This window comes from Amphibalanus amphitrite, unplaced genomic scaffold (genome assembly GCF_019059575.1).
Source record: "Amphibalanus amphitrite isolate SeventyFive unplaced genomic scaffold, NRLGWU_Aamphi_draft 000761F_arrow, whole genome shotgun sequence".
Classification (NCBI taxonomy): domain Eukaryota; kingdom Metazoa; phylum Arthropoda; class Thecostraca; order Balanomorpha; family Balanidae; genus Amphibalanus; species Amphibalanus amphitrite.
Genome location: NW_024882255.1, coordinates 280,401 through 292,521, shown reverse-complemented (window position 1 = coordinate 292,521; position 12,121 = coordinate 280,401). Strand labels below are relative to the sequence as shown.

General features: G+C 50.1%; 2 protein-coding genes across 3 annotated transcripts in view; one reads left to right on the top strand and one right to left on the bottom strand.

Moving 5' to 3' along the window:
• The window catches only part of LOC122365761, a 120,088-nt gene that overhangs the window by 37,724 nt on the left and 70,243 nt on the right, over window positions 1-12,121 (bottom strand). The window contains exons 7-9 of the mRNA XM_043337250.1: window positions 6,224-6,402; window positions 910-1,065; window positions 460-621 (exon numbers count right to left, since the gene is read on the bottom strand). Of these exons, the coding sequence (XP_043193185.1) occupies window positions 460-621; window positions 910-1,065; window positions 6,224-6,402 (497 nt within the window). The remainder of the gene's footprint in view (window positions 1-459; window positions 622-909; window positions 1,066-6,223; window positions 6,403-12,121) is intronic.
• On the top strand, window positions 8,767-11,855 carry LOC122365762. Of its 2 annotated transcripts, XR_006253792.1 has the most exons (3): window positions 8,767-8,973; window positions 9,694-9,801; window positions 11,459-11,855. XR_006253792.1 is itself a non-coding variant. In XM_043337251.1 (2 exons), the coding sequence occupies exons 1-2, from the start codon at window positions 9,442-9,444 to the stop codon at window positions 11,504-11,506; spliced, it is 408 nt and encodes a 135-aa protein (XP_043193186.1). In that variant the 5' UTR covers window positions 9,230-9,441; the 3' UTR covers window positions 11,507-11,855. The 2 variants fall into 2 exon arrangements, 1 of the variants encoding a protein (XP_043193186.1); XM_043337251.1 differs by lacking the exon at window positions 8,767-8,973 and having other exon boundaries at window positions 9,230-9,801.

Sequence of the window (12,121 nt, the reverse complement as noted above, 5' to 3'; positions counted from 1 at the left end):
ATTAACCAAAACATCCCCTTCTCCATATGTGCCGACAACCTGCATGTCAATGTTCTATGCAGTTTGTGCGATATTCTTGCTCAATAATGAGCTGCGGGGCAGAAAGCTTCTTAGGAAAGCTTAGAATAATCACTTCGACCCGTCAGTGAACGCTAAAACACGGCTGACCGGGAACGCGGCGGCACGGCGCCAGCCGCCGCGTGGTGCTAGTGTGCGCGTAACTAACGGGGAGACTTCAACGCCTGGCGCCGCCCCGACAGGCTTCCGTTCAACCGCTCGCAGCAGGCTAGGTTTTCGTCCCAGATTTTTTTGATTGGTATCCTACGGCTTCAAACATGCCAGGGACCAATAAAATTTAGTAGTGAAGACGATTAAAAAAAAAATCAAAATTCGACGATACACCCTAAGTCTGAGCATCCCCTCACCAGTCACCCCTGGCTGCCCCTGGCGCGCTCTGACCTTCTTTGCGCCGCTATAGGAGGTGGCGCGCATCATCCAGGGCCGGATCAGGTGGAGCACCGCCACCGCCGCGTGGAAGAGCAGCTCGCGGTTCCAGTCGCGCAGGAACAGCTGGTCCCAGAGCAGCTGCTGCGCCGTCACGCTCAGAATGCCGACAAAACACTGTCCACGGTTTGGGGGGGGGGACAGGGTCAGCAGAGGGAGCTATCATACGGCACACCAGGGAGCTACAGCAGGGTGACTGAGCACTATGAGAGGAAATCGTAGTCGAAGGAAGTGTTGATAATCCGCTACGGATAATAATTACAGCTTTTCTCCAGCGAGATATTCATAAGGAAACCTAAATAAATAACAATGGGTTATTCTTCAACCTATATTACCTACAACACTTAGTTATCGTTGCTCTGGCGCCTCAAAACTAAACTGACCAGAAAACATTCATGGTTTCACCTGCACAAGCCACTTGCGGATGAATATCTTCGGATCGGACAACATGTCGACCTGCTTGGCGCTCAGCTCCTTGCCCTTCTTTAACATGTCCAGCATCTCGTTATACTGCTTCACGGCAGTCTTATGGTCCTTATGAAGAACTTCTGGAATGAAATCCTGGAGAATGCATAAACTGACCTTAGTTACAAGTGTACATAATGCAGACATCGAAATCACGCGTTTTTATTAACGCTACATATTCTGACATCACATTATTTGCTTGCCATTCATTCATGTACGGTACATTGCCTTTATTACACCACGGATTATACGTCACCTGTAAGAATTGGTGTTGCAAAAGTCCGTAAAGGCATGTACAGTATGTCTAAAAAGAATGTACCGTCGCCACTACGTGGCGCTGGTGTCGCGAGCCGGTAGTTGGCTGAATCCGCACCAGACCACACATTCCCAAGCGCTAGGTGACAGCTGCGCAGCGGCCGGTAGTAGCGTAAGCCCGAACCTTCGTGACACGACCCGGGGGGGGGGGGGAGGGAGAGAGGGAGGGGAGCGGGCGGGGCAGCGCGTGCAGGGAAGGGTGCTCCGGCAAGCTGGCAGTTGTCGCGGCCAAAGGTCAATGGGTCACACACCAAGCGAACGGACGCTGATGTGGGTTCGTGGGGATCGTGAACTTGTGTGTGGGAGGTGCGTCTTGCGATGCACGGGTGTAACGCCATGGGTCTAAGCCAAATGATTCGGGGGAGAGTTGAAGAAAAATACCTGGTCAACTACGGCGAATAATGGTACTGAAAAATGGAAAGCATGGGTCAATGCAAGCCTTCATGACTATCAACTTTTCTGAGGGCGCAAAGGCCAGCATTGAATAACGACATCCGGATCGAAATTAGCAATTATTTATAATTACATGCCGAAGTAATAACGCTGCAAAACCCACCTAGTAAATTGTCAAGTCGGATTCATACCGACTTGAATTAAACATATCCTAAATTAAATTGTATATAAGATCTCTATGCTTTGACCAGCTTCGTGACCTGACGGGCTGTGACCTGACCTTGACCCGAGGTTAACACCTTAACTTGATCTCACCCGAAGAAAAAGTATACCATTCGACACGCCTGAGCTAGACAAACATGATCCTGCTAAAATCGCGGATCTGCGCTCATGTTTAGCGAAGTTATTTACCAAAAACCGAACCTGTGCCTTGGGCCACTTGACCTAACCTCAGAAGTCATCGGCTGATCCTAGTCCTTAAAATCGGAGACCAATCGCTGCATTTCGTAACGACGCGCACGATCGTTTCTTTCGTGAGGCTCTAGCTCATTAACCCTCGCCCTGGCAGGGGGGGTCGATGCGACCCCCCCTAAGGTTTTTCGAAGATAGCGTAAAAACGGCGGCGCGCAGCGCCGCCAAATTTGGCACAGCCTATGGGGCAACCTTTTTACATATGACCTGAAAATTTCAGGTCCGGGTGACCTTGGGTCAGGTCACCAGGTCAGAAAAACCGGTACAAGGTCATTGTCAAATTTCAATTTTCTTTTTGCACCTGTCCAACTCACAGTTTTTCACTGATTTCCTTCAAACTTTCAGGATGTGCTAAGTTCACCGAGTTGTATAACATATAGTTTGGGTTTTTTGAGGTCACTGACCTGAGGTCAGTTAGAGGTCATTACGTCGTAATGTTAAGCCTATGGGAAAATACTAAATTCGGAAAATACTGGAGATATCCGCTTCGTTCTATCATTTTTGTGCTTTGAAAACACAGTACTTAACAGCAGATCACTTGGTGCTTCTTTGTTTGGTGTACTTATCCATGGGTCAGGTCAAATGAGGTCAACTGAGGTCAAATGACGTTTTTGCCAATAACTTGGCACATAATGACGCTAGAGCTTAAAAAATGGTATCATTGTGTTCCTGGTGATCAGCCGAATCGAATGATATACGATATGACGTAATTTGGTTAACTTGAACTTAATTTATTAATTTAAGTTTACTTAAAATTTAAGAAAAATTTGAAATACACTTAAGCAAGCTAAAAAGTATATCATTCGACGCGCCTTGACGTGCTGAGTTCACTGGTGCTTTTTTTTGCTCTATCTTAATTAGATCAAAAGTTATAAGCGAAAAACTTTTGACCTGTTTTTAGCGAAATTTTTACATTTATGCCCCCCAAAACCCCCTAAATATTGACCTAGAGCAACCAAATTTGCACAGCGGCGAGAACTCCAGGGGGCCCACCTACCTACCAAATTTGGTGTTTCTAGGTGCCATAGGAGCCAATCGCGAGGGGGGGTCGCATCGACCCCCCCCCCCTGCCAGGCCGTGTTATGAAAAATGCCCTGCCAGGGCGAGGGTTAAGGGGCGAATCGGCAAAGGGGGTTGTTCCCTCACTTCCAACCCCCCAACGCCCCCTCAGTATTCAGAAAACCTGAAGGTCCGGTGAGGGTTAAAAGCAAGAGATGAGATGCTTTTTAAACGACTTCCTCATATAAAATCGGGTGCTGGGACCAATCTTATAAACGCTTTAGAATGGACAGGGCGTCACTGGCTAAAGTTTGGGTGCAGGAAACGGCTATTAAATGCAAAATGGTTTTCATACATTTCAGTCAATTGTATGTTGACGGTCCCAGTGGCCGAGCTAAAAAAAGTTTGTAGTGTTTTGCATCTTTTACGCCCTAAGAAACTACACCATCTATTGAAGTGGGCGGGCTTATTTGAATAGGAGGGCGCATTATGCGTCAATCGTGTGCTTTCGTTTGTTTTGGACTGTATTTTACGACATCCACTGCTGGTATCACTATTAATATAACTATTCTATTTTATTTTCTAATGCCGTGAATACGACAGCATTCCATTTATAAGATTGGGCCAATGGAGTCGCGCCCTGCGAGCTCGGTTTTCCGCTCGGCCGCTACGGGCCGAGGAAGTCGGTCTTCGCCTGAGGGCAGGACGGAGGTCAGCGAGGGAGCGCGGGGTCAGCCAGGTATCGCCAAGTGCCGAGCGGATACCGCTCCCTCCCCTCTCTTCCCCTCTTCTCCCCTCCCCACCTCTGTATAGATGGGGAGGGACCGAACTGCCAATGACATGCGAGCGGTCAAGGCCGCTCGCGCGGCAGCGACCCTGGCGGCCGGTTGCCGCAACTGGGATTCAGCCAAGTTACCGATTCGCCTCCTGTGGGAGAGCCAAACCAGGGGACATACTTTTTAGACATACTGTACGTACCTACTTAAACATACTCGTATAAGACTAGCCTCAATCGGTTGAGCTCCGAAAGGTAGGTATACCTAACCAAGGTTTTACCAGAAAAACACAACCGCAGTATAATAGTAAAAAAGGCCCAGGAAGTGAAAATAAAGTTTCAGAGCCGACATTTCCAAACAGCAAAGGCCGCTGACCCTGGTAAGCCGACAGCTTATGTCGAAAAGATGTAAACGGCGATTGCGCAGGGTCATTTACTGAGATCGGCAAACAATCGCAGCCTCGGACAGCCTAGCCAGCCAAATGTGCACATCAACGGATATACTGCAGCACAACCTCAACCACAACATTCCACTCCGTACCTGTCTATCTCCAAGAAATGCAGAAATAAGCAAACATTTATAAGGGAAAATCACGAGCGCATTCCAAATGTGTGCCTTGTTGGACGTAATCGGAATATATCCAACATTGCAAAATGTCATTGTTTGTACTGAAAATAAAATATACCTAGTGGATGGGAGTCACATAGGCAATGGTCATTGGTCATTGAGCATGCATATTAACATAAAACCTTTACCAGTCTACAACAGCTATCGATTTACCTTCGGAGCAAAACCTGCTCGATAACAGTCGTTAAGAGCTAAGGATTACCTACCCGATCTCAACGTTTCAAAAAAGGGAACTGACAGTCCCATTTCACTTCCTTACAGCCTACAGATCTTCATACTTTAGTATCTCTGCCGTTGACCAACGCTCATTGAAATGTCACATTCACCGCATAGCTCCAGGAGTTAGGGGAAGTTGGGGGAACGCCGAATACTTTTTTTCTGACGCCCGTAGCACGCAAGGTAGACAACATAAGCTATTCTTGTTGGCGTCATTCGAGAGGCCAGTCTTTTGCCTTTCAAACATACCAGGTGCATTTGATGAATTCGCATACCGTTAAGCGCACAAACTAAAAATATCCAAGAAGTGACTTTTTCGGCGTTGCCCCGGACTGCGGGGAAAGCCGAAAATGGAAGAAATGATCTACGGGGAATGCCGACATTGATGTTTTGCTATCTCAAACTTTATCCAGAATTTATCAAAGCTGACACGCGTTTTAAGAGCTTGAGGACGATTGGTGCACACTGGAAGTTATAATTGTGTGATATGATATAATAAGAAAATGCCAGGTAAATAATTCCTTATAGGTAACAGGCCGTTGTGTCGGTTGAAAGTGTAACTTGTGTGACTAAAAATTCGCGTTGCTATTCTACATCAGTAAAGTCCACGTAGCGTGCTTTAACGTGCGTAATTGCACGTTTTCGGCATTACCCCAGCCAGCCATACATTTGCAGGCCCATAACTTTTCAACGTGCCGTATAAATTTCAAATAGGCAGCACACTTATGCAAAGACATGCTGAAGATTACTTGACCGAATTGGCCAGACAAACGGTAGCATAATGAGTAAGAAATGCAGCTTCAAAGGCGCATGTAGTACAAGGAACGCGTACCTTGAAAACGCTCTTGGCGCCCTCACAGCCGAAGTATTCCGAATGACGACTCGTAACAAACATGCGATAATTGTAGTCACTTAAGCTTCAGAGCATCACTGACAGGTGGCATCCATGTCTTACAGTTTTCGAAATATCTCGAATTTCGGCTTTGCCCCAACTCCGGCATTGCCCCAACTTCCCCTACTAAACATCCTTCCTTCAGTATTAGAACCGGACGCAGATTTTGATGGAATCGGTCACGCCGGGAATTCGTACTGTCAACATGACTTCTGTACAAGTTACGATAATGAACGTAAATAACTAAGCACTACAAGGAACTTTGCATAAGTGATTAGCATAAACTTCCAAAAGAATCTCTTGTTAATGACAAGAACTGTCAGTTCCATTAACTTCTTTAAGGTAGGTGGAAAGCGTTTTTTTTTTTTGCACCGAGAACGTGTAGTACTTTTAGAAATGTTCCGTTTTGTGGCACTTGTTCCCTGTGTTGTTGATAAAATCGTGATGCCCCGTCCGGTGCCACCCCCCCCCCCCCGTCCGTCTGTCATCCCACCAGAGCGATGGTTTGCGAGGTCCGACCGGGTGCCCCCCCCCGGCACTCCACCCCTGCCCCACTCATGCTCACCTGCATCACCACCTTGGGCCGGTTGCGGCAGATCTCCTGCAGGTGCCGGTGGTACTCGGGGTCCTTGGACTTGACGTTCTCGATCACCCTGTCGGCCAGCTTGAAGAGCTGCTCGGTGGAGGGCTTGCAGTGTCGCAGCAGCAGGTCCAGGTACAGAGCCAGCTGAATCACGTAGGACTCTGGAATGGAACACATGTCCTGTGGTTGCACTACCGCAGGTAGTCCCGAATTCTGATAATGTGACGGTGACGCTATAACTAAAACGTCTGTCTTGAAACCGACCTCTTGACAACCCGCAGACCGCAGAGTTCAGAGTTGCGATGAAATCATTATAGTAAACGGCCGTCATAACCGTACCATGGATGAGATAATAATGGATTGGTGTCTTCGCAGTTTTTGGCGACATTGAGCTCAGGCCTGCCATCTAGCGGGAGAATTGTCGTAAGTTAGGAGCAAGCCGAGTGAACGCCGCTGATTAGCATTGTGACACACGGGAGTGTGGTGTAGTAGCAGGCTCATAGGCGGCGGAACGATTTGAGACAAGGGGGGCACCAGCTCAAGGAGCCAAACCTAGGGTAGGTACCCCCAAATCCTGTTTTCTCATCGGATTTAGGCCACTTAGGGGAAGCGGGGGTAGCACCGCCATGTGGGCAACACCGCCATCCCCTCTATCGGCAAAACTCTGAATTGTTAATGTAAACATCCGCCATTTCGGTGTCCGAACGGAAGCGGGGCGCCGCGTGAGGTAGGTTTCGCTAAGATTTATTTGATTTTAAGATCGCAATTGCCCATTTTGTGAATTTCTAACCATCGTTGTAATCATTTGGTATGTTTTAGCAGCAAGTAACTGGTCATTTCAAGTAAAAATACCTCGATTTTTACGTTAAATTCGAGGGCATGAAGTGCTCTTCAATTACAGAAGAATCGCGTCCCGGCTTGTTTTCCCGTCGGGGCGTTGTCGGTCCATGACTGTGTGTGGGTTAACACCGCCATGCTCGGCGGTGCTACCCCCAGGGGTGGCAAAATGGATAAAGCCGCAATGATGACTCACTCAGCTCGGAGAAGAGCTTTAGTTAGGCCGCAAACGTCGTCTGTTTTTTAACCTCACGTTCGACTTCACTGGTCCACTGGATGTTTCGAAATAAACGTGAATTTGCCAGGCTTTGTATGCATATTGTTGGATATTTAGCGTATGCCGTAGGTACTCTCTGCCTCTGTAGAGTAGATGGCGCTGGTGTTTGTAACACTTTTCGTAAACCTTGACGTTGATGTCGTGTGTGTCACGTGCCGAGGCGGAAGTGACGCCGTTTTGTTGTGTTTTGGGCACGCCACTTCTCTGACTGCCGGACCCATGTGCGGGTCGCTGTCAGTGTCAGCCAAATTTAACGTACTTGGGATGCGGAACATTAGTAACCTTTGAGCTCTTTATGCGGCTGGCCTTTGTGCCTTTTACTACACCGCTTGATTCTGGGATCGTGATTGCCTTGCAATGCAAATGTGTGGCAATACAAGTCAAGTGAGACTTGAGAGTGTGAAAGTTTGAACCGGACTGAAGTCGTTAAGTAATATTGGTGCCGAAACTCGGGGATTTCGATTTGCTGGTTGCTCATGTGACCATGTCTGTTGAGGAGCTAAAAAGGGCTCGTGTCGCTGCTCGTGGATGGCTGAAGAGAGCAGTAATCAAGATTGATCAGGCTGTGGCCTCTGGCGCAGATGATGTTGAGCTCAACAGTATTATCAGTGAGTTCAATCTGAGGCTTGGTAATCTTGATGCAGTGCAGCAGAAACTGGAGCTCTGTCTGGATGAGTCTGAGTTGGAAGAAGACATCTCGAGAGCATCTGAGGTTCGTGATGCTGCATTGGAGTCACGCTTGCGAGCTCTGAGGTTTGTCGACAAAAGGTCTGCTAAATCTTCGAAGCCAGGTGAGACTGATCCCCCTCTCTCTGTTGCAAGTCAGAACGTAAAGCTACCAACACTGCAGCTTCCCAAGTTTGGTGGGCAAGTTCTTGAGTGGGAGCCCTTCTGGGACCAGTTTGTGGCCAGTGTTGATATTTCTGATTTGCCAGAGGTGTCCAAGCTTGTCTATCTCAAGTCCCTGTTGTACGGTGATGCTCGACAAGCTATAGATGGTTTGGCTGTGGTCAGTGAGAACTACAAAGTAGCCTGTGATATTCTGAAGGAACGATTTGCAAGACCTGCTCAGATTATTTTTTCTCATGTGGAAAAACTGCTGAAACTTGGTGTGCATGACAGCAAAGACCTGAAATCTGTTCAAGATAGCTTGTTGCTGCATATCCGTAGCCTTGAGAGACTTGGTGTTGGTGGGGAGACGTACGGAGTGATTCTAACCCCTCTGGTTTTGAGTCGCCTGCCTGACTCTTTCCGTTTGGAGTTGGCTCGGGGGAGTGCTGGCCGTGAGGGTGACTTAAACTTTCTCCTCAACTGTCTCAAGGCAGAGATTGAGCGACTGGAGCGGTCTCGAGTCCTGGAGGGCAGCTCTGTCCCTCTGGATCTGGAGCAGAGACTGCTGGCTGCTCAGAAGAGGAATGGACGTCGGCCCCAGCCGGCGTTTCAGCGCCGTCCACCTGCTTCAAGAGGACCTGCTCCTGCCGCAGCCTCTGTGCTGCACTCTGCTGCTGTGCCGGGTGACCAACCCGCACCTGCTCTTCAAGAAGCTACAAGAGTCGTCTCTACCTCGTCTGGTTGTGGTTTCTGCAGAAAACCACACCCCACAGATAAGTGTCCTAAGGTAATTGGCCTCCCAGTTCCACAAAGACTGCACAGAATTAAGTATGCTGGCCTGTGCTTTGTGTGCTTGCAGTCAGGTCACAGAGCCCGAGAGTGCTCTCAGTGTTGTGCTGAGTGTGGTGGCAGACACAATCAGTTGTGCTGTTTTCGTCTTCATGGTGTAAAGTCAGAGCCCTCTGCTCAGAGTGTGTTGACCACAGCAGAGGAGCAGGCTTCAGGAGCTGCTCTGCCTTGTGGTGTTGAAGCAAAAACTAGACAGTGTACTGTTCTACCCACTGCCAAAGTGACTGTTCAGGGGTCTAAGGGAGCTGTGGAAGCTACATTGCTGTTTGACTCTGGATCTGATCGTACATATGTGACTGAGTCGTTGGTGAAACGTGTTGGTGCTCAGTGGCTGACCTCCCAGAGTGTGAACTTTGCTGCCTTCGGTGGTGGCAAAGCCTCTCGAGGTCAACGTGATGTGTACAAGATGTGTGTCAAAGGCATTTCTGCATCTGATTGTGACATGAAGGTGTTCCCAGCTGTGGCCGTGCCGGTGATCTGTGCACCCTTGTCTCGTCCAACTGTGCCTGATGTGTGTGTACTCGAGTTCAAGGAGCTGACGTTAGCTGACGGTGACTTCAGCAGGGACCTGTGTGTTGACATTTTGGTTGGCCTTGACTGCTACTGGAGTTTGCTCAGGTCAAGTGTCTTGATTGGTTCCTCTGGTCTTGTCGCCCAGAACTCCTGCTTTGGCTGGGTCGTCTCTGGTGCAGTGACCGATGCGCAGTGCAGCGCCAGCCTGGTCTCCTGTCGCCTCCTCTGTCTGGGCGACCTGAGGGACACAGAGGTGAGAAACCTCTGGGAGCTGGAAGGTGTTGGCATCAGCTCCAAGGAGAGTGAGTCTCATGCTGAGGACGATGCTGTCTTCAAGCAGTTTGAGTCTTCTGTGAGGTTTGAGGGGGGCAGGTACGAGGTAGGCCTTCCGTGGAAGGGTGATTCCTCTGTGACTGAGCTACAGCCTAACCGCTGTTCAGCTGAGAGAAGGCTTCAGAGCCTGTCTCGTCGTTTGAGTGGAGACGAGGAGCTCAGGGATGAGTATGACCGCGTGCTACAGGACATGGAGTTGTGTGGCGTGATTGAGGAGGTCCCCGAGTGTGAGCTTGTATGTTCCTCTGGTGTAGAGTTCTACATGCCTCATAGACCTGTAGTCCGCCCTGGTAGTGTGAGCACCAAAGTTCGTCCTGTGTTCGATGCTTCAGCTTGTGGACCCACCGGGGTCTCTCTCAATGACTGTCTGGAAGCTGGGCCGTCCCTGATTCCCAGTCTCACTGATGTGCTTCTACGGTTCAGGAGGCACAAGTATGCAGTCACTGGTGACATAAGTAAGGCGTTTCTCCAGATATCTGTGCGGCCAGAGGATAGGGACTGTCTCCGTTTTCTGTGGGAGCAGAATGGTGAAGTGCGTGTGATGCGCTTTACTCGTGTCCCTTTTGGTGTGACTTCCTCTCCGTTTCTTCTGAATGCCGTGATTAAGCATCACCTTGCCAGCCGCCCCATGTCCAGGGTGGTCTCTGAGCTGCAGGAGAACCTGTACGTTGACGATTGGTTGTCTGGTGCAGATTCCGAAGTTGAGGCCACTGAGATGTTCCTGGAGGGCAGGTCCATCCTTTCAGAGGCTGGTATGACGCTGACTAAGTGCCACTCGAACAGTGACCTTGTGCTGCAGTCCGCTGGCAGCTCTCAGGAAACTGAGACCGGGCTGAAAGTACTTGGTGTGAACTGGGACCCGGCTGCGGACGTGCTGAAGTTTGGGGGTGTCCACGTTCCGGCTGGTGTGGTTGGAACGAAGAGGGTCCTGCTGAGTCTTCTTGCAAGGATGTTTGACCCTCTGGGTTTGCTTGTTCCGTACATGATGACCGCCAAAGTTCTGTTTCAGCGGCTTTGGATCCGGGGTCTGGCGTGGGACGATCCTCTGCCGCTGTCAGACTCCGATGTCTTTGAACGGTGGCTTTCTGGTGTCTCCGTTCTTCGACAGCTGAGTGTGCCCCGCTGTTACCTGGTGGGTGACGTGTGCTGGTCTGACGTGTCTGATCAGCTGGAGCTTCACGTGTTCGGTGACGCCAGTGAGAAGGGGTACGGGTGTGTGGCGTATGTCCGGTATCCACTACCCGATGGCAGCTTCACCACTTCGTTTGTAATGGCGCGAGCTCGTGTGGCTCCCGTGAAAACAGTCGGTCTTCCCAGGCTCGAGCTGTTGGCGTGCTTGTTGGTTGCACGTTTGGTAAAGCATGTGTGCTCTGCCCTGAGACTGTCTGACGTGCGGACGTTTTGTTGGACTGACTCGACTGTGGCCCTGGCTTGGGTGACGAGTCGTCCCTCCAAGTGGAGACAGTTTGTGAGAAACCGTGTAGAGGAAATTCAAACTCTGACTGACCCCTCTGTATGGTGTCATATCTCGGGCGTGCAGAACCCCGCTGATGCAGCCTCTCGTGGACTGTTCGCAGACCAGCTGTACGAGTCTGACCTCTGGTTCGGCGGACCTGCATGGCTAAGGGCGCCACGAGTCTCGCCCGTCGACTGCAGGTTGTTTGTGACAACCGAGGAGCTGGCCGAGTCGGACACGGGCGAACGGGAGACCGCCACTGGTGAGCCGAAGTGCTCTGGTGAGCGCTTGCCAGGTCAGTGTGACGTGATTGGCGCGGAGTCGTCACCGGCGGTGGCTCTTACTCTGGAGTCTCGCCCCGACTCGCCTACTTGCGGGAATGTGTTCACTGTTGAGCGATGGAGCACGTTGACGAAGGCCGTACGGGTAGCGGCGTGGGCGAGGCGTTTTGTGTGGAACGCGCGCCACCCTGACAGCCGCAACCTGTCACCTGAACTTTCGTACCGAGAGCTGTGTGTGGGTAAGGCTGACCTGATACGACAGGCACAGCGTACTAGTTATCCGCAAGAGTGTACCGCGCTGGAACAGGGTAGGACTGTGTCCAAGAGTTCGCCTTTGTACAGGTTGTCGGCCTACCTGGCCGAGGACGGTCTCATTCGCATGAAGGGTCGTCTTCAGCTGTCCGACCTGTCAGTTGAGGAAAAGAACCCAATCACACTTCCAAAGTGTCATCTATCTCTATTGATCATTCGCTTTCAGCATAGGCTGATGAGTCACGCCGGTG

Coding starts and splice junctions, on each gene's coding strand:
- LOC122365762 (XM_043337251.1), top strand. CDS start 9,442: ATGTGTGTCAAAGGCATTTCTGCATCTGATTGTGACATGAAGGTGTTC. Junction 9,802..11,458: donor GCGACCTGAGGGACACAGAG/GTGAGAAACCTC, acceptor GACTGTTCGCAG/ACCAGCTGTACGAGTCTGAC.